General features: G+C 52.0%; 10 protein-coding genes across 10 annotated transcripts; 6 read left to right on the top strand and 4 right to left on the bottom strand.

Annotated features, from left to right (window-relative positions):
- Positions 1 to 345: 345 nt before the first annotated feature.
- On the top strand, positions 346 to 1,083 carry APUU_10340A (uncharacterized protein; the record flags this gene model as incomplete). The annotated part of the gene is made up of 2 exons (XM_041699708.1): positions 346 to 459; positions 508 to 1,083. The coding sequence occupies 2 exons, from the start codon at positions 346 to 348 to the stop codon at positions 1,081 to 1,083; spliced, it is 690 nt and encodes a 229-aa protein (XP_041549706.1).
- A 552-nt stretch (positions 1,084 to 1,635) lies between these two features.
- On the top strand, positions 1,636 to 2,767 carry fmaE (monooxygenase fmaE; the record flags this gene model as incomplete). The annotated part of the gene is made up of 5 exons (XM_041699696.1): positions 1,636 to 1,722; positions 1,782 to 2,074; positions 2,151 to 2,245; positions 2,309 to 2,563; positions 2,622 to 2,767. 5 exons carry the CDS (start codon positions 1,636 to 1,638, stop codon positions 2,765 to 2,767), a joined length of 876 nt encoding a protein of 291 aa, XP_041549705.1.
- Positions 2,768 to 2,856: 89 nt separating this feature from the next.
- On the bottom strand, positions 2,857 to 3,963 carry APUU_10338S (oxidase ustYa family protein; the record flags this gene model as incomplete). Its single annotated transcript, XM_041699685.1, has 5 exons — positions 2,857 to 3,098; positions 3,155 to 3,254; positions 3,309 to 3,439; positions 3,495 to 3,626; positions 3,690 to 3,963. 5 exons carry the CDS (start codon positions 3,961 to 3,963, stop codon positions 2,857 to 2,859), a joined length of 879 nt encoding a protein of 292 aa, XP_041549704.1.
- Positions 3,964 to 4,833: 870 nt separating this feature from the next.
- On the top strand, positions 4,834 to 5,319 carry APUU_10337A (uncharacterized protein; the record flags this gene model as incomplete). Its single annotated transcript, XM_041699674.1, has 1 exon — positions 4,834 to 5,319. One exon carries the CDS (start codon positions 4,834 to 4,836, stop codon positions 5,317 to 5,319), a length of 486 nt encoding a protein of 161 aa, XP_041549703.1.
- Positions 5,320 to 5,932: 613 nt separating this feature from the next.
- On the top strand, positions 5,933 to 7,779 carry APUU_10336A (uncharacterized protein; the record flags this gene model as incomplete). Its single annotated transcript, XM_041699663.1, has 9 exons — positions 5,933 to 5,945; positions 5,999 to 6,134; positions 6,187 to 6,347; positions 6,401 to 6,523; positions 6,571 to 6,927; positions 6,979 to 7,032; positions 7,081 to 7,128; positions 7,176 to 7,493; positions 7,544 to 7,779. The coding sequence occupies 9 exons, from the start codon at positions 5,933 to 5,935 to the stop codon at positions 7,777 to 7,779; spliced, it is 1,446 nt and encodes a 481-aa protein (XP_041549702.1).
- Positions 7,780 to 8,330: 551 nt separating this feature from the next.
- On the top strand, positions 8,331 to 10,478 carry APUU_10335A (alkaline phosphatase D family protein; the record flags this gene model as incomplete). The annotated part of the gene is made up of 6 exons (XM_041699652.1): positions 8,331 to 8,949; positions 9,007 to 9,255; positions 9,312 to 9,453; positions 9,498 to 9,610; positions 9,659 to 9,963; positions 10,017 to 10,478. The coding sequence occupies 6 exons, from the start codon at positions 8,331 to 8,333 to the stop codon at positions 10,476 to 10,478; spliced, it is 1,890 nt and encodes a 629-aa protein (XP_041549701.1).
- A 1,615-nt stretch (positions 10,479 to 12,093) lies between these two features.
- On the bottom strand, positions 12,094 to 13,165 carry APUU_10334S (uncharacterized protein; the record flags this gene model as incomplete). The annotated part of the gene is made up of 2 exons (XM_041699641.1): positions 12,094 to 12,254; positions 12,319 to 13,165. The coding sequence occupies 2 exons, from the start codon at positions 13,163 to 13,165 to the stop codon at positions 12,094 to 12,096; spliced, it is 1,008 nt and encodes a 335-aa protein (XP_041549700.1).
- Positions 13,166 to 15,531: 2,366 nt separating this feature from the next.
- On the bottom strand, positions 15,532 to 17,082 carry APUU_10333S (class I SAM-dependent methyltransferase; the record flags this gene model as incomplete). Its single annotated transcript, XM_041699630.1, has 10 exons — positions 15,532 to 15,580; positions 15,635 to 15,717; positions 15,776 to 16,109; positions 16,170 to 16,379; positions 16,432 to 16,472; positions 16,521 to 16,587; positions 16,641 to 16,682; positions 16,728 to 16,814; positions 16,895 to 16,938; positions 17,050 to 17,082. 10 exons carry the CDS (start codon positions 17,080 to 17,082, stop codon positions 15,532 to 15,534), a joined length of 990 nt encoding a protein of 329 aa, XP_041549699.1.
- Positions 17,083 to 17,602: 520 nt separating this feature from the next.
- On the top strand, positions 17,603 to 19,659 carry APUU_10332A (cytochrome P450; the record flags this gene model as incomplete). Its single annotated transcript, XM_041699619.1, has 10 exons — positions 17,603 to 17,840; positions 17,885 to 17,913; positions 17,989 to 18,198; positions 18,250 to 18,343; positions 18,390 to 18,589; positions 18,637 to 18,963; positions 19,039 to 19,149; positions 19,227 to 19,387; positions 19,444 to 19,518; positions 19,572 to 19,659. The coding sequence occupies 10 exons, from the start codon at positions 17,603 to 17,605 to the stop codon at positions 19,657 to 19,659; spliced, it is 1,533 nt and encodes a 510-aa protein (XP_041549698.1).
- A 1,758-nt stretch (positions 19,660 to 21,417) lies between these two features.
- APUU_10331S (uncharacterized protein) lies at positions 21,418 to 23,407 on the bottom strand (the record flags this gene model as incomplete). Its single annotated transcript, XM_041699608.1, has 5 exons — positions 21,418 to 22,042; positions 22,094 to 22,429; positions 22,483 to 23,118; positions 23,168 to 23,262; positions 23,309 to 23,407. The coding sequence occupies 5 exons, from the start codon at positions 23,405 to 23,407 to the stop codon at positions 21,418 to 21,420; spliced, it is 1,791 nt and encodes a 596-aa protein (XP_041549697.1).
- Positions 23,408 to 23,895: the final 488 nt, after the last annotated feature.

The following is a 23,895-nucleotide window of genomic DNA, read 5'->3' as shown; positions in this document are numbered from 1 at the left end:
ATACACTGTCCAAACTATGAATAGATTCATATTCACACTTGCTTCACTGCGGTAGTGAGTACGGCGGGAGTGAGTATGAGATGTGTCAGTCTAGACTGTTCACACCACCATCTACGCCTAGTACTGTATGTGTCCTTCATAGCCTTTAGCCAGATAGACTGTCTATATAATCCACCTCGTAGAACGGCGGGGCCTTCCATACATCGCCAGATTCAGTTCCATCCTATTTCATCCTATACCATCTATCACTATACCATTAATCACTACACCATTAATCACTACACCATTAATCATCAGATCGTTCATCGCCTTATGGAGAAAGTTAGACGCCTCAAGACGAACAAAATGACGACATTGGAGACTAAGCCGCTGATAATCCCCGAGCGACCCCAGGCCCCAGAGGCCACATTAATACTACAAAGACTGAATTCCGATAGCATACACCACCATAATGAACCAGTGAGTAACTGTCCTACTTTAGAGAGACGGCCATTCTAACAAATCCAGACAAATATCCTAGACATCACCCTCTTAGAAAAGATAAAAAGCTTCCTCACATTCGCAGGCTGTCTCCACAACCCAAGCCTAAACAACATCCCAACGATCCTGTTTAAAGTCAAATACCACAGCGGCGCAACAGGCTTCGTCAACTGCGCCTCCACGATCCGCGGAAAGCCAAAGAATATCGAACAGTCCTTCCACATGCACGCGAAAGTCCGCTACGCAAAGGACCTCATCAGCGACGGCGACTGGGAGTATATGGCCCACCGGTTTGGATACTCCAAGGCGCGCACGATGCAGTTTGAGTGGCTGCAGGTGATGCGTGGCAAGGCGCTCTATACTGAATTACCTGCTGTGAATGAGAACGAGAGCCACGGCGACGGGGCGAGTTGCGTTGGTTCTGGCTCGTATGCCCCGAGTGCGAGCACGAGTAGTAGCTGCATGGGGCGTGGGAAATGGGGAGTTGGGGTTGGGATTGGGATTGCGGTTGCTGTTGGACTCGGGGTTGGCGTGGCGCTGGGCTTTGGTGTTGGGCTGGGCTTTGGATTGGGGGTTGGGATAGGGTTGTTTCTCATGCGTTGAGGCTCGTTGTGCCTGCAGATCTTGCTGTGTTGTATTTGTGATGCGTCATATCAAAAGCATCAATCTGGTTTCTGTTTTTGTCTTGGATCGGAGTTTGTTTCTAGATGTCTAGATTGTTAGAATTGTTATCTTACGTACTTAACGAATACAGAAGAGATTCCATAAATATTTGTTGAGATAATCACAAAAGACACCGAGGTGATTTATAGGAACGGACACGGACACGGACTCGGGCACCGGTCGGCCTCACTTCTGCGGGCTGTTTGTCCCAAAACATCATCGAACCAAAGAGACGCCCGAACTCAGCACGGCCTGCAGAGGAACCGTGCTCCATCTGCTCCAGCTCTCCGCTAATCCAGCCGTTGTCATTGGGCGTCTCGTATCAGCTGGCGGAATCCGCGTAAACCGACTGTATGGGGAAATCCATTCGGTGCGGATGAATAACTTCGCCTACCGTATGAATCATATGCCAGGCGGTATATAAGGCACGACATTCCCAGGACTTCTCTCAAAACCAGCAGCCACAGCTTCCCTCGACCGAAAACACACATTATGATTATGGCACCTCTCAAGCCCCTATTCGCACCAACCACCACTCCACCAGAGTCAGCCTTGGATACAAAGGCCCCCCGTCAGCGAGTACGTCAGAGCCAGTACCCTAACTAATAATTAATAATCCATACCTAACAGCTTCCCAGCTCCTCCTCAACAATTTCCATCCATCCAGCTGGTTCCTCCTCGCAGCGTCCCTGCAAGGACTGCTGACATGGCTATTCCCAACAGCCTTCACATTCATCCCGGCGGCGCTCATCCTCGCATACCGCGGCGTCAATGTGCTCTTGATGACATACGGCCTGAAGGCAAACCCGGCTATGGACGGCGTCATTACGCAGAAATTCTCCGCCCAGATTCCAGATGAAAATGGTGATTTTGGCGAGAGGCCGTCGCGCGATAGTGTCGTCGTCCTGTTGCTAGGCGCGAAGTCGAATCAGTATGCTTTATCTCCTACCTGAGATAGATATAATAGAATAATGGGGACAGCTAACGAGATACTTACTAACCAACAGCCCCCTGGGAATCCTCACGCCCGGATTCCAGAAAACGGGACAGTACTTCGACTCAATGGGCAGGGATCTAGAAAAGAACAGGGAAGAATATGGCTGTAAGCCCCCCTCAAATAAATCCCTATCATACCAAGGTCCCCTAAACCTGACAAAGTGGATAGACCTAACTAGCACCTCCTACATCGCCAACAACGACGCATCACACAGCGCCGCCAGCGGGACACTGACAGTCTACTACTTCCGCTCCATGGCCGGTCTGCACAGATTCGCACACGCGCCTGCACACCGCGCCGGCTGGGACTGGTGGAATCACACCGTCAAGGAGCATCCGTATCTCAGTATCATGCATGAAGTGTATGAGGCGCCTGCTGGGGCATGGGAGAGTATTTATGTTAATTATAAGCCGATTGGCCTGGGTACGTGCTTCTGAACGTGAAATTGGGGCGAGAGTGCTAATATGGTTTGGCTTTATAGCGACGGCGGTGTTCCCGGTCAAGTCTGCTGGGGGTGAAGATGGAGACAAGGAGAGTGGCGAGAAGCAGTGGATGGGGAGTATTGTTGATGCCTCGAGGGGGAATATGAAGTTGGCGAAGAATAGGCTGGGTTGGGATGCGAAGTGAAGGTGATGCGATACTTATTTAAATTGTGATTACTAGACTGTATACATACGGGAGTTCATTTATATCGGTAAACCACATATACATATCCTTCACGGAATCTCGTTGTATATCCGATCTCCCTCCCGCGGTGGCCTGAGGAAATCCTTCGGTATATGTTCAGGCAGCTGATGCTTCTCTGCCCAGTCCCTGATTTGCTCGAAATTGCGACACTGGTGTTCCGTATTAAAGTCTACAAAGGCCGAGGGTTTATCAGGGTGAACCCAGACCTGGCCGAGAACACCGATGTCGACGGTGCACATCAGCTGCTGGCGGATGATATCGAGGCAGTGTGCTGAAGGTGTCAGTATAACTACACACTTGGAGCGATTGCATGGTTGGTGTACATACAGACATGATAGCGTACAATGAAGTCTTCGTTCTTAAATGCACCGGTCCCTAGGGAGCGATAGTAGTCGTAGTTGTAATAGAGAGATTGACGGAGGAGGTTCTGCAAACGGAATCAGCAGGTGAAGCTTATCATCGAGATTTGAAGACTACTGACCAAGCAGTGTAAATGATGCAGTCCTTCGACGTTCGCTGGATATCCACCACCGTAGGCTTCGTTTATCTGGACCTGGTCTGGCGCGATACCAGAGCGGGCTGCGTCCTCGACTGGGACACTGATAGGTCGGACTGGAGCCGTTAGACCATTGCTTGAACGGTCAGTACCTGGCGCTGGCTAACTCACAATTCACACCGAGGGATTCCCATGCGGCGTCTACTTCGGGGCTGGCGGCCTGGCGAAAGATATTATCTTTCAACAGGGACCCGTTGAAGCGTTGCCGGTGGTATCTGATTGGGATATTGGACATAACGGTAGCTGCTAGAGTCAGCCTGAAGAATCGACCGTGTATTCAGGATTTAATAGGGGGGAAATGCGTACAGTAATGCGAAGTACGCCGTGAGCAGATCTCATCGCTATGATGGTGTTGGTACCCAATGAACAAGCCAGTCAAGCAAGACAGGGCGCTTGTTACAATGGTAAGTCCGACAGTCCGCCAGAATCCGTGATTGCCGTGGTATTTGCCGTCAGTATATGTCCATGAATATACACTTTCGCTGTCTTTCAGAAGCCGATCGCTGTCTTCAGTATCTAGATCGTGGTTCAGGATAGGCATTTTGTGCTCGGCCACAGACACAGGTGGTAGATAATTCATGATGGAAGACCTAAAGGAAAGATTGCTTGACCTGGTCTGTTCCTGCAAAAGGCACGGCTGGCTCTGGAAGAAAGGGGGAGGGGACTGGAGTTGCAGTGCATCTGCCAGGAGACTGCAACATGGACCCGGCGAGCTCATAGTAAGGCCGGGAATGGGATTGAGGGATAGCTCCCAAGTGTAACATCGGTATGTTTCGATCTTTAGGCCGTTGAATTTCATGCGCGTTGCCATCGGGCTCTCAACCCGTTGATTATCACGGTGGGACAAGGGTCGCATACCTGCAGAGCGGTTTCATCTTCCGGGGGGTAGACGCCTGCGATCTGAATCAGGGGCAGTAGATGGCCGATAAACTGGCCATCTAGGCCATCTAGGACAGAGTCATGCGGTACGGAAGACCGGGTCGGTGGCAAGGTAGGGCGATGCTGCAGTGATAGGAAGCAAGGGGACTGGTAAAGAATGCACGAGAAGGACTCAGGGATCAGGATGGACAGGACCATCTCCTTCCTTGACAAAACCCAGCAGCAAGGGAATCCAAGCTCGCCGCAGTTGCTTTGCTGGTGGGAAGGGCGAGGTGACACTGCATCCGCATTCTGGGCCGTTCCAGAAGACCAGACAAATGGACCGACGCCTGGAAAGTTGCTGAACAGAGCTCGCAGCTTCCTCTGGGTCTTTTGCTTACGCGTATGGATGCGAGGTACCATAGCTTGATGGCAGACGTCGATCGGGACAGGACCATGTCATGTATAAATACTGCGAGCATCTCCCACGATGTATAGACTACAACACCTCTTAACCACCCAATATCCTCAAATATCAAATTGAACACTTCCTCCAACCAGGCCCAGACTCAGCCATCAGCCATCAGCCATCATGCAGCTCATCCCTGCCGGACTCCTCGCCCTCTCCGTACACCTGGCACTAGCCCTAGGCCAGCCGGTGCGAAGCCCAGCCGAATCCAGCCCAGAACGATGCATGAGGGCAACAGACAAAGAGTCAGGATTCTGCATGCCCCAAGCCGCCGCTCCAATGATGAAAATGGCGCATGAGCGCAGATGGATTTTTATGGACGCGCACCAGCAGGACAATGATGCTGCCGCTGCCGCTCCCATTGACATTGAGGAAGCGCACAATTCGATTCAACCAATCCTGCCCCCGTCCCCTTCGCCGACTGCAAGTGGGATTGTGACACACACGCCGGTTCCAGTTATCACCAGTACTTTCACGACCTCTCCGTCTGCCACGCCCACGCCCACCCCACCGGCCGATTATGGTGAGTACTCGGACTACGGAGATTATGGCGAGTACGCGAGCTACGGTGACTACGATGCAGACGTTGTCAGTCGGTCAATGAACTAGCTATGGTCATTGATTGCACTGACCCGAGAGTTGTTCAGTGGAATGCGGGGTGGCAGCCAAGGGTGATCACTATGTGCTTTTCATTCGATATCAACCGTGTATGCAGGTAATTTAAACAATGCAGATATCTCTCATCCCAGTGAAACTGCTCATAGAGATGCTATTCCGTGCATACAATGCAAGGGAGCTGCATATAGACAACCAGGTCTGACAGTAAAACATTGATCACGCTGAGGCCGACCACGGTGGAAATAGGGAGCCCTCGTTCTAGAACGGAACTATCCATTAAGCCTTATAAGATCATTGGAAGCAAGGCGCTTATCAGCAGATCCTGTCCAGCATCTCATGCTGTCCTACTCTGCGTGCACAGAGGGCGTAACATGTGTGCTATCTGGCCAATCCAGTATGCAGCTGCGACGTCGAGCTGGCCATGTCGATTTCCAGTCGGTAAGGAGGGACTGGAATCCTTGGGGTGCAGAGAGTATGCATAGAATAGTGTACGGCAGATCATGAGGTTAAAACTCGTATATATCATCGCCTGGCCTTGCGATATCTGACTGAGTTCTCAAACAGGTTGAATCTCAATACAACGCCACAGAATATCATTGGGAAAATGGGAAAGCAAGGTCAGTCACATACGACCATTCGGCCAGGTCGCACTCCGAGTAACGTTCCCTAGAAGATAACAACGTCGAGACCGTCGAGACCGGAGAAGTCTCGGAGACTCAGATCAACGAGAGGAGACTGTTGACGAGGATCGACCTCCGCCTGCTGCCATGCCTCGTAGCAATGTACCTGATCACTTTCCTTGATAGGTAGATGTTCCATTGCTCCCTTCCATTACTCGGAAGCTAAGACGTATCACAGAGTGAATATCGGAAACGCGGCTGTCCTGGGAATGAGGGAGGATCTCCGAATTGTGGATGGAACTAAATATAACGCAGCCTTGATGATATTCTTCATTCCTTATGTCGTGTTTGAGATCCCCTCCAACTTGGTCCTGGTGAAGCTCAAGCCCCATGTTTGGCGTATGTTACACTACACTTCCATATTAAAGCTGCCGCTAACCCTCAGAACCTAGTATCGTTTTGTGCATTCAGCTTCGGTCTCGTCACGATCTTCCAAGGGCTCGTCACCAGCTGGACCTCGTTAATGGTCACCCGCTGGTTTCTGGGGACGTTCGAGGCCGGGATGATTCCAGGATGTCAGTACAAATCACTCTCTACAAGGTATCCCATTAACCATCCGCAGGCGTATACCTGCTCAGCATGTGGTACAGACGGTACGAGGCTCAGAAGAGGTACACAGTGTTTGGATGCTCCACAATCCTGGCCGGTGCATTTGGGGGTCTACTCGCCAGCGCGCTCGGTAAGATGGATGGAGTGGGAGGGTATGGCGGCTGGCGATGGGTGTTTATTATCGAAGGCGTGGCGACTTGCCTGATGGCCGTGGTCGTATTCTTCACGCTGCCTGATTTCCCAGAGGATTGCAAGTGGCTTAGCCAGAGAGAATTTGAGTTCCTTCGTGATAGAGCGGCCCGGGAAAATGGGAGTCTCGGCGCCAGTACGAGGATGCGGTGGCGCGACGTCTTCCAAGTGTTCAAGGATTGTGGGTGTCTTTTGGACTGTTCATCTGTTTCATAACTGACATCCAACACAGGGAAGGTATTCATCGCGGCGCTCATGATGTTTGGGCAGGTTGTTAGCGCTTATGGTACTCCCCTCGCGCATCGTGTTCATGGACGTGGCTGATGGGGTGTAGGGTACGCCTATTTTGCGCCAACTATTATCAGAACATATGGATATGGGCGTGAGTGACGGTTACCATGCACAAGTAGGATAGGCTGACATATACAGCAATCAAAACGCAACTATACTCCGTCCCTCCATGGGCTGCCGCCTTCGCTTGCTCTCTAGTTGTTGCATGGCTATCAGACTACTTTCGAATCAGATATGTCTTTGCCGTGATATCCATGCTCATCGCTGTAAGTGGCTACTGCGTTCTGCTGAGTCTCGGCGAAACCGTGCATCATAATGTCCAATACTTCGCGCTGTTTCTTATCACCTGCGGCTGCTTCAGCGCCACTCCGGTGTATCTCTGCTGGTTCGGTATGAACCTGGGTGGTCGCACGAGGAGGAGCGTAGGCACAGCCTTTCAAGTTGGAATCGGAAATAGTAAGCGACTTACTTTCAAGCATACCTGGTGGGAACTGACCATGGCGCAGTCGGGGGTATTGTCGGCACATACTCTTTCTTAGAGAAGGATGCTCCACTCTACCGGAATGGCTATATCATCGGCCTGTCTTTCGCCTGTTTCTCGGGCGCCATGGCTACGATCTACTTTCTTGGGCTATGGTACGAGAATCGACAACGGGAGCGCATGCTGGCGGAGGGAGTTGAGGTGACCGCGGAGGAGGAGAAATTGGGGGACTTGGCGTGCACGTATCGCTATGCGTATTAACCATAGTATTAAGGGTCAGGCCATGGACCGGCGTGTTCCAGGTTGCTCTGCCTTGACACAGTACTGATTAACAATCGCTTGCGTTTGGCTCGGGGAGGAAGCAGTGCCAACGCTTGGCCGAGTATTGGCAGGGACGCGTTCCAAGAAGCACAAGAGATGATCAGCATAGTATGCACTATCCAGGGCCAATCAGGCCAAATCATGCCTCCACGGGACTCGGATCTAATGATATCGTGCTTTCTGGATCTTGCTTTTCTCCGTATCTCTCTTGGCTTCATTTCCATCCTCGCTTACCCTCTGAAATATACGGGTGCTCCATCGTAGAGAGCGTTCAAGGATCCAATCGACTTTGACAGTTACAGCACGTAGACAGTGGGATATATTGTCGCTCTGCATGTGTGAGATAGTAATTCTGCTATTGGTTGGAGGACAATATCGGATATAACAGTTCCTGACTACATGCATGTACAGTAAAAAAATATAAAGGTCCCAATTGCATTGCCCGTAGAATAACAAGATATCGACGAGATCTATTGCAATTAGCAGGCAATATGGTCTACCCCAGCACGCTCCTCTCGCTCCTGGCGCTGTCCTCCAGCGCCATCGCCGACTATGGCGGCAACCTGAACTACCGTAGCCCTTCTTTAAACCAAGAACACACAAACATGGGAATCAACGTGAACGCCATCCAGCGCCGCAGTCTATCAAAGCGCGCTGAAGTCCCCTACGAACCCTCCCAGCTGAATTTCACCCACAGCGTCGCCTCAGGCGACCCCTACGCCGACAGCGTCATCCTCTGGACCCGTATCGCCCCGTCCATGGAAGCCTCAGACAGCAACACCACTGTCTCGGGAGATGTGCCTCTCTACGACCACGAGAATGAGCGCTACGCCAAGGCATCGGCGCACCCAATCTGCGTTCAGTACCGCGTGTTCTCGGACAAGAGCGCCCGTGATGTTGTCGACCAGGGCCGCGCCTTGACTAGCAGTGATATCGATTACACTGTAAAGGTCGAGGCTACGGGTCTCAAGCCGTTCACGACTTACTGGTACCGCTTTAATGTGTGTAACTCGGATAATGTCTCTCCTCTTGGACGGACAAAGACTGCTCCCAGCGCGAAGGACGAGGCTGAGGAGGTGAAACTTGCGGTTCACTCGTGCAGTAACTACCGTATGCCTTTTTATCCTTTTGGAAGCTTGCATGTGATATACTGATTGATTGTTTCAGCCAACGGTTACTTCAATGCGTACGGCAACGTCGCCCGCAAGGACAATGTTGACTACGTCGTCCACCTGGGCGACTACATCTACGAGTACGAAAGCGGCGTCCCGGGCGTCGACGAGCGTGCTGTCGTTCCCCAGAGGGAGATCTTCTCCTTGTACGATTACAGGACTCGCCTTGGGCAATATCGGACAGATGCCGATCTTGTTGCGTCGCATCAGAAGTTTCCCTGGATTACCGTGTGGGATGACCATGGTATGTCCTCTCCACCCAACTCGTCAGTGGGTATCCGGATGGAGCTAACGGAGTAGAAATTGCAAACAACGGCTATCGCGATGGCTTCAGCGGCCTGCGCAATACTGAGGATTCTTTCCTCAACTATGGGCCTCAGATTAGTGTTGACCAGCGCAAGCTGAACGCCGTCCGTGCTTATTTCGAGTGGATGCCTATCCGGTGAGTTCTTCCACGGTATATAATTGCAAAGCTAACAATACCAGGCAAGTCGACATGGACGACGGCCTGCGCATCTGGCGAAACTTCCAGATGGGCAACCTCTTCGACCTGATCATGATTGACACTCGGAACTATGATCGCTCGATCACGGATATCAGTATGGCCTATTTATGACTGATAAACATGCATCTGCTAACCAGTCCAGGTGACAACGCTGACTACATTGAGCGTATCCACGACGACGCCGGCCGCAGTATCATGGGTCCACGCCAGGAGAACTGGTTCTACCGCCAGCTCTCCGAGAGTAAAGACCGGGGCGCGAAATGGCGCGTTATCGGAAACCAGCTGGTCTTTGCGCACATCGAGCAGCAAGATGAGGACGGGTCAATCACGTTCAGCACCGATGCCTGGACGGCGTACCGGGCCAACCAGAACAGAACGTTGAAGCATATGTACGAGAATGAAATTACGAATAATATCAACATTGCAGGAGACACACACGTTAACTGGGTATGCCCTTTGTTCTCTCCTTTAAGTCCAAAGCTAATGGTGATGGGTGACAGGTATCCGACATGATCTGGGAGGGCACAAAGCCCTACAACAACATCACCGGCGAGGGGGCAGTTGGCGTTGAGTTCGCCGGCACTGCCGTCTCAAGCACCGGCCTGAGCACCGTCTCCCGCGAGCACGGTGAACAAAAGGCCAACTCGTACAACATCAATCCCGAACTCAAGTGGGTGGAGGGTTACTACCGCGGGTACTTTGAGCTGCACTTGCGTCAGGAACAGGCTGAAGCTCGCTACTTCGGTTGTCCCACCGTCGCGACAAGGAATAGCTGGGAGTTACCACTGGCGAACTGGACGGTCAAGCACAGTGAGAGCCATCTGCAGCGGCCGTTGGCTGGGGGTGTTGTAGAGGCCGGATTTGTCCAGGAGGGGAAGTTGAAGCACAGTGATGTGTCTCTTAATACAGAGACTGGTGAATGGAAGGCAGTCAGGTTTGATCAGATGTTTCTCAAGACCTAGACATGTTATATAAACGAGATAGACGTGCTACAATTGTACAGCAGTGACGAAGATATCAACTGTCTTGTTGATATGGCAGTGATGTCACCACCTTACAAATAAAGACAGTGGCACCTTCCAAAATACCATAATGTAAACCCGTTTATAGGGAAGGAACGAGAGGGACAATCGCTCCTACCCATTGTAGATATCCTCGCCGTTGGTCGTGCCTTCTCGTCTTTCCAGTATATTGTAAGGCAGGAGCAACCCAAGTTGCCAGATCAGGCAACTGGGAGTCCCTTCCATCCTTGTCTCGTATCGAGAGCTGGAACAAGTTCGGTCGTGATTCATTCCTCTGATGTTAACGTGACTCAGTCAAGGGGTGACTCGATTATCGATAAATATCCGAGATCGTGGGTAGCGAGGAAGACGGGGCATATCGACTGGGTAGCAATAGGCCTGTGCTGCCTTTTGAGATTAGTGAGTAGTAACATAATTCCAATACTCTGGGGGTGGTGTTCTAGTTGATTCTCTGTCGGATGGTGCAAGTTCCTTGCTGGGTATGTGCGAAATGGAACATAGAGTATATTTCCGAGCACAGTCCTTCCAACCACCCCATAACCCATCAGCTGCAAATACCGTCACCGCTTATCGGAAAGCAAAAGTGAGCTGATAGATACTGATCATATGACTATCAATAGGTGACAGAGATCGTTGTCGTCGGAGTCACCGATGTTCGCCATTCGCCACCAGCTGAGCTACTATACTGCGCAGCCACAGCCACGTCGTATAGAGACAAACCACTGATCGCACGAAAGAGCAACTTTGAGAAGTAATTTGCGAGAACATAACATAAGCAATTTCCACCATATGGATGATAGTCAGCGTCTTAAAATAGGTCTGGGGGTCGTCAGACACTGACGCGGTGGATCTGACTACCTAGGGCAGCGATGCGATTCTGGCTGCCTAATGGTCCGACGCAGGTTTGAAAGTAGCGACAACACCCCGATGGCCAGATCGAGATTCTGAATTGTTTGACATGGAGTGGAGGTGTTTTCGCGGGATCAACCTCTGGCGAAGTGAGGCGAGTTGTTTCTACTGGTCGCCTCGTCCACACGGCTCGTCGGGACGGGATGTCGAATGGATTGACGACAATGAGTAACGTCGTTGAGATGAGGCTGGGCCGCAGACGAGGATATCCCTGATAAGACAGTTGTAGGCATATATCGTAGATCTAGGGGTGGTTAGTAAAGTGGACGAGTCAAGTCTGATCGGCGAGGGTGCAGAGCCAAAGAAAAGGCAATACAGTACTTTTAACATATTGAGTACAATTACAAATTATCAGTCAGCATAGGAAGAAGAAATGCTGTCTCAATCTATTTCCAGGACTTTCCATGCGGGCTATTTACAGCTCTGCAGCATGGATAGCCAGTTATAGACGTTTGACGACAAGAACAACGAAGAAGCCGAGAAATCACAGTCACAGAAACAGAAATGCAGATAGATCTCAAAGCCCGAAAGAGGATAAAGCAGGCACAAGGAAACTCGTTTCAGTGGACAATATAAGCAAGGTTGCTAGACGCTGTAGGGCCTGGAATTTGGATGACCAGAACCATCTCCTAATTGCGCCTCGCCTTCACACCTGTAATGCCTGGACATGGGCAGCAAGACTGTTATATTCAGAGTCCACGCAATTACGCTGAAGAGACTGTAGAAGATCCTTGAACTGGCCAACCTCCGGAAGACGTGTGCTATCCACCTTCATACGATCCAACCGGGCACGCCGAATATCAGCAGCTGTGTAGACTTGGTTATCAGCCTCCTGTTTCAGCCGCAGTTAAATAGATAGATGTGGGCTTACCAGTGAATCGGGCTTTGAAGCCTTCCATAAGAGTCGTATCATCCACCTTACGTGGCAACAGCGCAAGCAGCATAATCGCCACGGGGACAGCCCACTGTCCACCAAAACACTGTCTGGCTATATTGACGGCAATTTCAACATCAGAATCCGGAGTAGGCACTACCTTCTCACTGGTAAACTGTTCTCGAAAGGCAAGGACCCGCTTGGGCCACCATTGCCACTGGGTCCGATCTGCAAGCAGTGGCTGCAGCTGGAAGAGGCCCAGGTCAATCATTTTCTGCACAGAGGTGCATACACACCGGTCCTGGATCTCGAGTCTGCCTTGGGTGATGTACTCGCCGAAATAGTATTCTGATTCTCGGAACTCGACGAATTTCTGCAGGCGCCGGTCACTGTCCGCGAAGGAACGCATTATTTCCATGTCCTGCATGAAAGTGCCTCGTGCGAACAGCGTGGTGTCTAGGACTATAAGCTGGATCTGGCCAAGGTCGTCGCCGTCCTTCCGGTGGCGATAGAGTGCGTATTGGAGGGCGAATAGAAGAGAGCTGGTCCAGCTCATGAGGTTGCAGCCATTCTCGTGGCCGCGTTCCCACAGGAGATGGTTGAGGAGAAGGGCAGCTGCTTTCTGGGTCGGGAGATGGAAGATATCGGTTTGAAGTTGGATGCGAGTTGGGGGGACGGCGGTTGAGGCTGTGGTTGAACCCACCGTCTGGGGAGCAACAAGACGGTATAAGTATCTAGGTGTAAAATCGCGATTGAATAGGGGCGTATGTTGTTGATGGTATGGGTTAGGGTTAAATGGGAAGCCGGATTGGGGTTTGACGGGCTCGACGTATAGACCAGGCATTGTGAATGAAGAACTGCGTGTTATGATGGCAGTGTAGAAGACATAAATTGACAGAGACCTCCAGTGAGTGCAGCGTATAGTAATGATGAAAGTTGGCGCCAGAAGAACCATTGCGAGGGAGTCTCTTTTATAGTTTACTTGCAATGTGCGGCGTTGAAAGGCTACTGTTACCTTACTCTTTGAGGTATGCGATACGCTTCAAGGCTGGGCATGAAGGCCTGTGGAAATGGTACTTGTTGATCTCTTCAAATATGTATCGATTCAGTACTAATCGGGCTTCCTTACTTTATTACTGAAGAACTCATTCATATTCTCCTATTCCTCGCAGCTTCCAGGCCCTCAAACCAAGCGACTCCTATACAATGAGGATTCTACATCCTCGATAGCGGAGGTGGTATGTAGAGGGCAACCAGATGTAACTGATCTTGATGCGAACACTGGAAATGCGGGAAGTTTTGGAACCAGCCAATGACAGTCTCGTGCTCCTGCACCACTGCGCCCGTTTGCCTGGGCAAAAAGCTCAGCCTCACTATGACCACCGGTATCGAGGTACGCCCGCTTGGACCATCTTAGACCCCTGCCCCAACTTCGAGCTGTTCTTTGCAACAGGGCGGACCATGAAACTGTCGTGGCCGAGTTGGGTGTTGCCCAATGGTGCGATGCAATAAATAGTAGAAGCACTGCACTCGGGAAATATATAGGGGGCTAAGAGCGTTGCGTTCGCTGCTCGGAAGGCATTAAGACGGTCATGCTTACGCGATATATTTAGTGGGAGTTAAATCATTGCCTACTCCGTACGAACTGGCTTCGTATCTCTCGGCGTTGTTGCTCTTCGGCGGGTATGGACTGAACCGGTCCCAACAGTGCAACCAACAAAGCAAGGGGTTTTGCTCCACGTACTCAATACCGGTAATGTGGAAGGATTCATGGCCCTTCTGAAGTCATAACCTGCTCAAATCTAAAGCAATTAACGCGTTACGGGGCTACTCCAGACTGCATCCCTCACCCTCTGGTTTGACCTTGTGCTTACAAGGCTCGCCGGTGCAGGGTACAATCCCCGGTACGAGAGGCTTTAAGGTCTTGTGCGTCGTCACAGTGCATGTTGGATGGGCTGCCCTACACAACAATACTAGGGGCATCTGCACCTTGATAACCTGATGGGGTACACAAGCCTTGACTCACAGAGCCTCTCTTCCCTTGCCCAAGCCTGCACAATATTTATAGCCCTAGGATTAGTGGGTTCAGAATGCCTAGCGTGGCCTGCCTTCTACTGCCCCAAGGACTTAGACGCTGATACCCTATTATAACCACCGGAAATCTCAACCAGCACGGCTGTTAGCAACCAAGCCGACCCTGAGCAACCAAGAAAGGCGCAATATCGGTCCCTCTAGCCCCGACGACAACCGCATCAAACACGTCTCCATGCCCTCGTGATAGCACCGGAATATGCCCAGCAAATCTGGTGATCCACTGCGGCACATGGCCATGACGGCGTGGCACCCTCTCCGGCACCCATTTGCGCCAGGTGTATGAGTCTACCCCAGATACGGCAACAGCCTGCGCGATAAATCCTGCAGCGCGATTTCAGCCGGCGAACAAAAACCCAGACATTTCATCGAGAAGGTGGCCGGCTGATTCCTTCCGCTGCAGACAACTCCATCTAGTGCTGAAATACCGAAGTTCGGCCGGTATCACGATGAAGTGTTCGTTGATTGTATAGGGTAGCCTTGGGAGTCAATGCAAATGGGGCCGTCATTTCCGTCAGCTGAGGTGGTTTGTTAAACGTAGGCATCGACGGAATTACGTGGTCCTAAGACCATATTGGACGCCGAAGGCCTTACAATTACTGCTATGACATGAGATGTGATGTGAGGGTGTACAGTTTCCGCGGTCTTCCGGGAGGCCTTGCCTATCATGCATCGGAGTCTGGGTTCTCGGTCTAGGTAGCAAACATATTGCTTCATGGTGTAGTCATGGTGCAGGTATCGAGGCGGTATGCCTCACAGCCTCGCGAAATGCGGGCATGTTTGACACTGCACTGCGACGACGATATGTCTGGGTTGAAACTTGGCCGGGGATGAATACCCCACGAGGCTGACATGCACTGCACAAGGAACCTTCCCAAGTTCACCCAATTACGGGGCCCGTATATCCCAGCCACATTCAGGGATTAGCTGTTGACCAATCAAACGCCCGCCTCGAGATTGTGGCTCAGCTGCTCCAACACTGAACATATTTAAATAGAATCACTGCCCCCTTCTTCAATTCCAAATAAATTTACGAAACTCGTCTGAAGCTATTAATTATGCTGCCTTGATATAATGCCCCCCAAAACTATATCGCCACTTTCGTGATAAGATTCTGCCTCATTCAGCTCCAGCCGCCTTCTCAGGCTTCCTTCCGTAGACGACAGTGCTATCGACAGTTAGTCAGTGGCCCAGATTGCAAAGAATTGCCCGGCGATCTTACAATTCCTGATATCCGTGGATTTTGGGGTTGCGCAGGGCCTTGCGCGTGCGCGACAGATACAGCTCAACCTCTTCGCGAGACCACTAATCACAGTATAGTGAGTATCCTGGATTAAAACAGGTGTAGAGATGGAAAACGAACCCCAAGCACAGCGGTAAGCAAGAACATGCACCAGCCCTCAACACCCTCTTCCCACTGCAGCCGGTTGTAAAGACCCAGCTGCTTCAGACGCTTGTCGCTCGCCCATCCGCCAATGGGGACCTTGAAGCGGCGCTCAACGACATCTACGAACCCGGCCTTGATCATGCCGTCGCGAGAGGTGTCCAGGGCGCAAAGCGTCTTGCCGAATTCATCGCCGGCTTTGACGGACACGTCGCCCCATTCCTGTAGCGCGGTGCCGTCGGTGGTGCCGTCATCGGATTTCGGGACGACGCCTTGTTCGGCCTGTTCGATCCAGGCGCCGGGCTTGAGTGCGCTGTTGCAGGTTATTAGTTATGACTTGGTTTGGCTGTTTCGTGATGGTGCAGTGACGTACTTCAAGGCCTGCTGGTAGAAACGGTCCCAGTCGGACACGCAGCCGTACAGACCGCGGATGTGAATGAAGTCGAAGGCGTCCTTGCCGTATAGCCACTCGTCGCAGCAGTCGTCGACTTCGAACTGCACGTTGGGCGGGACCCAGCTGGGTTGGATGGGCGAGAGATCGGTGCCGACGACGGTTGCGGATGGGAACAGGTCAGCAAATTCCCTGAGCGAACTGTCAGCAGGGCTCGGTTTGTTGGACAGCAATAAAAGCATACATCGCCCAGATACCCGTTCCGGTACCGACATCGAGGACTTTCTAAAAGATCGTCAATGGGACATCTTGGCAGGCTGACAAGATCCGTACCTGGACATCATCCGGGATGGGCGCAAGGTACAGCTTCCCGTATAGCATAAGGTTATAGAGATGGTGTCTATTCGAGTTAGCCGCATCCTGCACATCACGCGATAACAAGACAAGATTCACCCAATGTCTAGCTGTTCCTGGGCTTTCTCGTCATTGGGTCCCCTAGTCCGTCAGTGGCTTCCACCTTCACGGGAGTAACACCCATACCAGTACGACCCAGCCCGGTAAGCATGGTAGCGTCTGCCATTCTCATAGCGATAGTCCATGATGCTGCTGCGCAGCGAAGTCAACTCCCTAATTTCCAGTCAGCCAATCATGCTCGCTGGTCCTGAAGGATCAATCCATCAAGCAAAGACGAAACACGGCAAACTGACGACTGGTAGTCATCGCTGAACACGGACGAGCTGTCGTCCTGCGTCTGCAATGTGAGTAATCAAATGTCAGCCCGATTTGGCAACACTGTGGGGTGAGATGAGGCTGGCATGGCACTGGCAGATGGTGATGCTGCCGGGCTCTGGGGGCAGCGTACGTTGTCGACCTCGAGATTGCGACCTTCAGCCATTGTGGGCAGCAGAGAACAGCGACAGGGATGTTGAGAGCAGCACGGCCATCCAGGTCGTTGAAATGAAGAGGGTTTGGTTCCAGCTGGGGAGTTAAGGAAGTGACAGAAAAGCGGGTGGGCGAGTGGGACAGCAACACCGACGCTATCAGCCACTAACACCACTAACACCACTAACACTCCTTGACTCTGGACGGTCCGGCGGGCGCGGGCCGGGACAACGTCCTTATTTCCAGCTTGTCATTGGCTGCGGATCCTGGTCACTTCGTCCTTTTGACAGCCCGCATGGACCGCCCAATCGCCGCCATTCACGTCGTCCATCCGTGGAACTCGAACGGCACAATGCCCTTGTGTGGCCCCTGTTCGTGCTGTCAGTGGCCTTCATCGCGCCCATTCGCCCACGCCGTGCTCCAAATGTCGTCCGCTTTAAATAAGCTGCCCGTTTTTCTGCGACGGTGGCCGGAGAGTCAGACCCGACACCCTCCACCCTGTTCGCGTGTCCTGTGTTGTCTCAGCTGCCCGGATGTCGGATGCTCGAATTAACACCATGGACGCCTCACTGCCACTCTACCTGCTGCTGCTCCCGGTGGCACTGCTCACTTATTTAGTGTACCACGTCTTCTACACCTTCTATTGGCACCCGCTCGCGGCCTTCCCCGGGCCTCCACTCGCGGCCTTGACCCGGCTCTACAGGACGTACATCGACTGCTCGCCCAGCCGCTCCTTCGTCCACACCCTGGGCCAGCTCCACGAGAAATATGGTACGATCTCCACGCCGTTTGCTGATCTGTTTTGACGTGTGCAGGCGATATCATCCGAATCGGCCCGAATGAGGTGAGCCTGCCTGCCTGCATGAACCAGTGGGAGCGTTCAACGTTGTGCCCGTCCAGTCCACTTACGCTAAACTAGTTGCACTTTCACTCCCCCGCGGCTTACCTCGAAATATACAATGCGAATCACCGGTGGGACAAGGAGAAGAGTCTGTACCATAGCTTTGGCGAGGACCGCTCGTCGTTTGGGTTCCTGACCTACCGCGAGTCGAAGGAGAGGAAGGATGTTCTCTCGCGCAGGTTTTCCAAGAAGGCTGTCCAGGACGCTCAGAGGATTGTGGAGGGAATAGTCAGTCATTTATCCGTTCGTCAATGGGTTTTCTGGATACTAACGGGGCAGGTCCTCGATCTATGTAACACATTCGAGCAGAACAGCGCTTCGCCCGTTGATCTCTTCTACGCCTTTCGCTGCATGTCCATCGATGTTATTACTTGTGCGTTTCCTATTGTAACTGTCCTGATATTGACTAACTTCGATAGACTTGTGCTTCGCAAACTCGGTGGACGCCGTCCATGCGCCCAACTATGAGGCGCCCATCATCCTGGCCATGGATGCGTCGCTCCCGGTGTTTGTCCGATTCAAGCATTCGTCCTTTTATAAAAACATGATCATGAACTGCCCCCCGAAGCTGTCAAAGATTATTAGCCCGGCGACTGCTGGCCTGGTTGATCTACAAACTGTACGTCAACTCCGCCGTCCACTACTACTCCGACTGACTGCAATCAGCTTCTCAAAGCCCAAATCGAAGAAATTACAACTGATCCTGGAAAGCTGGCCAAACTCCCACACTCGACTACAATATATCATGAGCTTCTCCGACCGGAGGCTTACCGCACTGGAACCGCCCCGAGTAGTGGGAGCCTCTTCGAAGAGTCGCAAGCCCTGATGTTCGGTGGCGCAGACACAACCGGCACTACCCTCATGCACGGCTGCTTTTACATCCTATCCTCCAAGGAGATCTACGCCAAAATCAAGGCCGAACTGCTCACCGCTTGGCCCATTCTCGATGGTCCCCCGCTAAGCTGGGAGGAGTTGGAGAAGCTGCCGTATCTGGTGAGTTGCATGATCCTGCGCCGATCTATGCATACTCCCTTACCTACAATGTCGACATACTGATTCACTCTGTAGACTGCCGTCATCAAGGAGTCACTCCGCATGAGCCCGGGAGTTGCCTCGCCGCTTCCGAGAGTCGTTCCTGCGACCGGCGCTATCATCACCAAGACTCCGATTCCTGGGGGTGTAAGCTATACCTTACCCACATACTCCGTAGTTGGCATATGCCGCCAATAGCGCACGTACTAATAATCCTGAATTAGACCGTTGTCGCCCACGCGAGTCATTTCGTCCACCGCAATCCTGACGTCTTTGGAAACCCCGACGAGTTCATCCCTGACCGCTGGCTCGGCGAGCACGGGCGGGCGCTGGATAGATGGCTGCTTAGTTTCTCGCGCGGCCCGCGCAGTTGTCTCGGGCAGCAGTAAGTTTGGCTTCAAATACCCTTTCTACATTACATCTCATTTAATACTGTTGCAGTCTTGCTTGGCTGGAACTTTACTTGTGCTTCGGCCATCTCTTCCGCAAGTTCGATGTGGAAATTGACCCTTCGAGGTTTGTTCTTTTACCTACGCTCCATGTCTTGCTTGGAACTGACAGTGCTGTAGTCCAAAGGAACTGGAATGGAGAGACTGTTTCCTTCCGGATTATGTCGGGCCGCATCTCCGGGCGAAAATGACGCCGGTGACCAGCTAATTTGTCTTGTCTGTTGGATTGGATCTAGTAACGGAACTAGGTATATAGGTAGAGTGTAGCCAGTCAGAGTGTCCGTCATACATAATTTCCCATTAATGCACAAATCCCATCGTATTCCATCGGAACTCTATCCTACTCCGGTAGTAAGCACAGACTCCGGTCTATCCCAATTTCGGTCCCCGACTCGTCCAGGTCACCGCAGCTGCTTAACTCATTGTTATCTAATGTTGAATCAGCAAGGCTCCGGCCACAGCCTCGCGGGGTAACCAGAACTACAACCCAGTAGGTTTAGAGTCAGCAGCAGCCTTATTCCATGTGCAGATCATGCGGCAGGGCCACGAGCATAATCCATGCGGCTGAACGCCAGGGCTCTTCCCGTTGCCGTCTGCACGTAAGAGCAGATGCTAGCTAGGACCCCGGAACCACCTGCATGGGAAGATGCATAGGTGGCCGTGCGCCCGAGGCAGGAAGACGATGATGATGATGATGTCGATCCGGTAGGGGCATTCCGTGTTAGTTAGTTGCCTGTCTACTTTCAGCCGCAGCCGCAGCCTCGTCAGACTCGGCCGGCCTGAACAGGGAACATCCACCAGCGCCCTGTTTGCCCTGCGGCGGAAACTAGCACGAGGTAGGTAAGAGACAGGGATGGCGGGTAAGCTTATGACCCGATCGTCTCGTGGATGTGCCCTGTTGGTGTAGGCTCGTTTAAAGTTACCCGGACAAGGCATGCGGAGCGACCTCCAGGGCTGCTGACGGTCCTTAAAGGATGCGGCTCTGTCATATCCCTGCTTATTATGCATTTGCCTTTTGAGCCTCAGTATTGCTGACTTGGAGTTTATTTATAGTTGGATCCTTATTGGTTCATGCGTGGTGGATCGCGAGGCTGAATAGCAACATCGCATTCAGCCTTGCCCCCTGCCGCAGGGTCAACACTTGAAACTGGGAAGCTCTCTCGAGGTTTCAAGGCACCGGGAATTGCCCGTTGGCCTTGATTGGCATCGATAGCCTGGTTTTGGAGGGTCATTCTGGGTCGCCGAATTGGGTATTTTCTAGAGGCCAATGGGCGTAGATATCTCCGTACGACGAAGATGAACAGGACAACCGATTAACCCGGGCTTGTCATGTGGAGTCCCCGTCAGTCAATATGCAGAGGGAAGGTGGGCGCCAGTTGAGATTTGCTCTGCCTTGTTCTTTTGGAGTGGTAACCCCGTCATCTACAGGCTGTGCTAAGAGCCTCGTAGTTAGGACTTTGAGGAGAAACTACAGCATAGGGGCCTCGCGAGGTGTATCTCGGTCATGATACCTGTAGCTGGGAGTGCCAGGCAGCAATTGCAGAAGTTACGCAGAGAGGAACGACCTGTTACTAGCAGTCGTTTGGTTTTAGGCAATGTTCCAGGATGAGGAATCCGTAACGGAGACGCTCCATCTCCCATCTTCGTGGTATAATCTAAGATAATGTTCCTCCCTAGTTACCAGTGATATCTATGTTCATCTCGGCATCTAAGCTCCGCTGTCTCTGGAGGAATGAGGAAGAGATGTATCTATTGTTTGAGCCATCGAGATGGTACATTTTACCATTCGACCATAAAGGCACTGATATTTAGTCGTCCTTCTACTCGCTTTATATTACAAGCTTTGGGTTTAGGAAATAGGGTTATTCGGTTTCGATGTAAAATGAACGGTACGCTATCCAGCATTCATGTGTCTTGTAATTGAGTCCTATCATCGGACTGTCCATTATAGCTCACTGGTAGAAGGCTAGTTAGATATGTGCTCTTCCTTACACATTGATCCTCCAGATACATTCCCCTCCGTACACAACGACCTCTCAACGCCATGCACAGGCCGCGCTTCAAACTCAACCACACCCTCCAGAGCCCTAGCCACAACCTCAACAAGCTCCTCCCCCTCCTCAAGCCCGACACTGATACGAATGATATGCCTGGGCACGCCATACTTTACCACCTTATCCTGATTCCAGAAATTCGCAAGCTGGACATACGGCACAGCCAGCGTAAAGTTCGTGCCAAAGCTCGAGCCCTTGCAGGTATCGAGGATATTATAGAAATGTTCTGCGCTGCGCGGGTTGTGGAACACCACGCTGAGGAGATTCCCGTACCCGCCGTCCTTGCGCATTAGGGATTTGTATAGGTGCGAGGTTGGCTCGGTGGAGGGGTGGTGGACTGCTGCTACTGTGGGGTGTGAGGCGAACAGATCAACAAGGGGGAGGGTGTTTTTGTTGCATTTGTTCACTCGCCAGGCCGTGCTTTGGCAGTTTGTCTGGAGTTGCGCGACGTCGAGGGGGAAATATGTCTTCTCGTAGTTGTCATTGAGCAGCTTGCGGAGGGTACTGTGATACCGGGATCCAGGGTTCAGGACAAGACTATAACCAGTTAATTAGGAAACAGAGACAACGCAAGCTGGACAGACATACCCCCCACCGGTCACATTTGACGCACCGCTGAAAGACTTCGTCAGGCTCGAGATCATGACATCGACGTAAGGAAGTGCATCAATGTCGTGATATCCAGCAACTGTATTATCGCAAGCAACAATGAACCCGTACTTATCAGCCAGGGCGCGTATTCTGCGGAGGTCAGGCGTATATAGCGTGATATTACTCGGGATTTCGCAGAATAGAGCCTTGATCCTCTTTCCAGACTCTAGAGACTCCTCCAAGTGGTTGTATTCTCTCTCCGTCCCGAATCTATATGCGAGCACTTTGCCCCAGCCAGCCCGCAAAACTTCGACTGTTTCAGGATATAGCCATCTGTTGTTATACCGTTAGAATATAGAGCTAGAAAGGGGATCTATTGGACATACCCAAACGCGGCAACCCTTGAATCGCCGTCGAGCTGGAGTAGATTCTCCGAGAGTGAGAAGATGGCATTCATCCCGGTAGGATAGAGAAAGACGTCATCTGGACTAACAGTGGGCTGCCCAGGCTGTTCGGATGTCGCGATGCGCGCGAGGATTGATTTCACACCGTCGAGTGAAGTCTCTGCAGCCTCTGCAGCCTCTACCAAGGCAAGCGACTGTGGCAGCGAGTGGCGATTCCCTTTGCGAGGCGCCCCGGCACAGAACTCCTTGTTTGAGGACTCCGAGCCGAGATAGTGCAGCACTTCCAGACAGAACTCTGCATGCCGGGTGGATAGTCCGCTGCCTGTATCCCGCCAGAATGCCATTGCCTTGTTCCATGACTCACTCGGCATCACGACCGCTGAGAAACTGGCCCAGCCCCAAGGCCCAACTCCGATATCTGGATCGGCCGGTGTGCAGAAGTGGATGATGTCTGACTCTGATTCGTTTTCGGGATCTGGGCTTGCTTCGCGAAGGGAGGTGGCGCATTTCCGAGCGTTTGTGGATGAGAATAGCATGCATGATGTGTTAGGATCTGCAATGTTCAGGCGTCGAGCAACGGCACCTGCGAGGTCTCGGACTGGCTTGTTGATATAGAATCTCCATCGCTCGTTAGATATGGGTTGTTTGATCGTCTATTTGAGCATACCGAGGATAGGCCCATTCTAGCTTGTCATATACCCACTTCTCCTTCCTGGATTGGCCTATTACGGAGTCCCATGTTGGTAGAGAAGTGCTCACAGGCTGTGTCGATTAGTCCATGGCTATACACAGTCAGGGCGTAACTTACGTGACGACCACCAGGGGGGAAGATATTCCCGTGTCCCAGCGGCAGCATCTGAGGTGCTGGGGGCAGCCAGGACTGAGAGCCGTCATTGCCGGAGCCCATGGTATGTGAATCCTGTTCAGTGTATCCACAGAGAAGAGACCGGATCCAGCCTCCCAATGTTGACGGGGAATTGCAGGGTGGCGGAGGAGATATATGCCAACCGAAGCCCCATAAGCAGCCTTCCCCAGGCAATAGTTCAAAACAGTGGAGATCAACATGATGCATCAAGAGCAGTGGCCAGATCTCATCGATGGCTGGGGTATGAGCTTGGCGATACACTGCATGAGTCCAAGCTGGACGTCAACCAACCATCAGGACCGCCATCTGCACTCGGACTTGTCATAATGTTTGCTCCAGTCTGCAGGTTTCCCTCGAGTCCTTTTTTGTCCAATCGCGTTGTTAAAACCTAGCACGCTGAGTTTCAGACTCGAGAATGAAGTCTAGCCTTTGCCTCTGTGCATCTGGTCGACAGCTCTCAGCTCCACCGCGAGGGCGAAGACGAACAAACTGGATGTTTATTGATATGGATAAATAGGCTGTAGAATCAA

Source organism: Aspergillus puulaauensis, chromosome 1, assembly GCF_016861865.1.
Source record: "Aspergillus puulaauensis MK2 DNA, chromosome 1, nearly complete sequence".
Classification (NCBI taxonomy): Eukaryota; Fungi; Ascomycota; class Eurotiomycetes; order Eurotiales; family Aspergillaceae; genus Aspergillus; species Aspergillus puulaauensis.
This window is presented reverse-complemented; position numbering and strand designations above follow the sequence as displayed.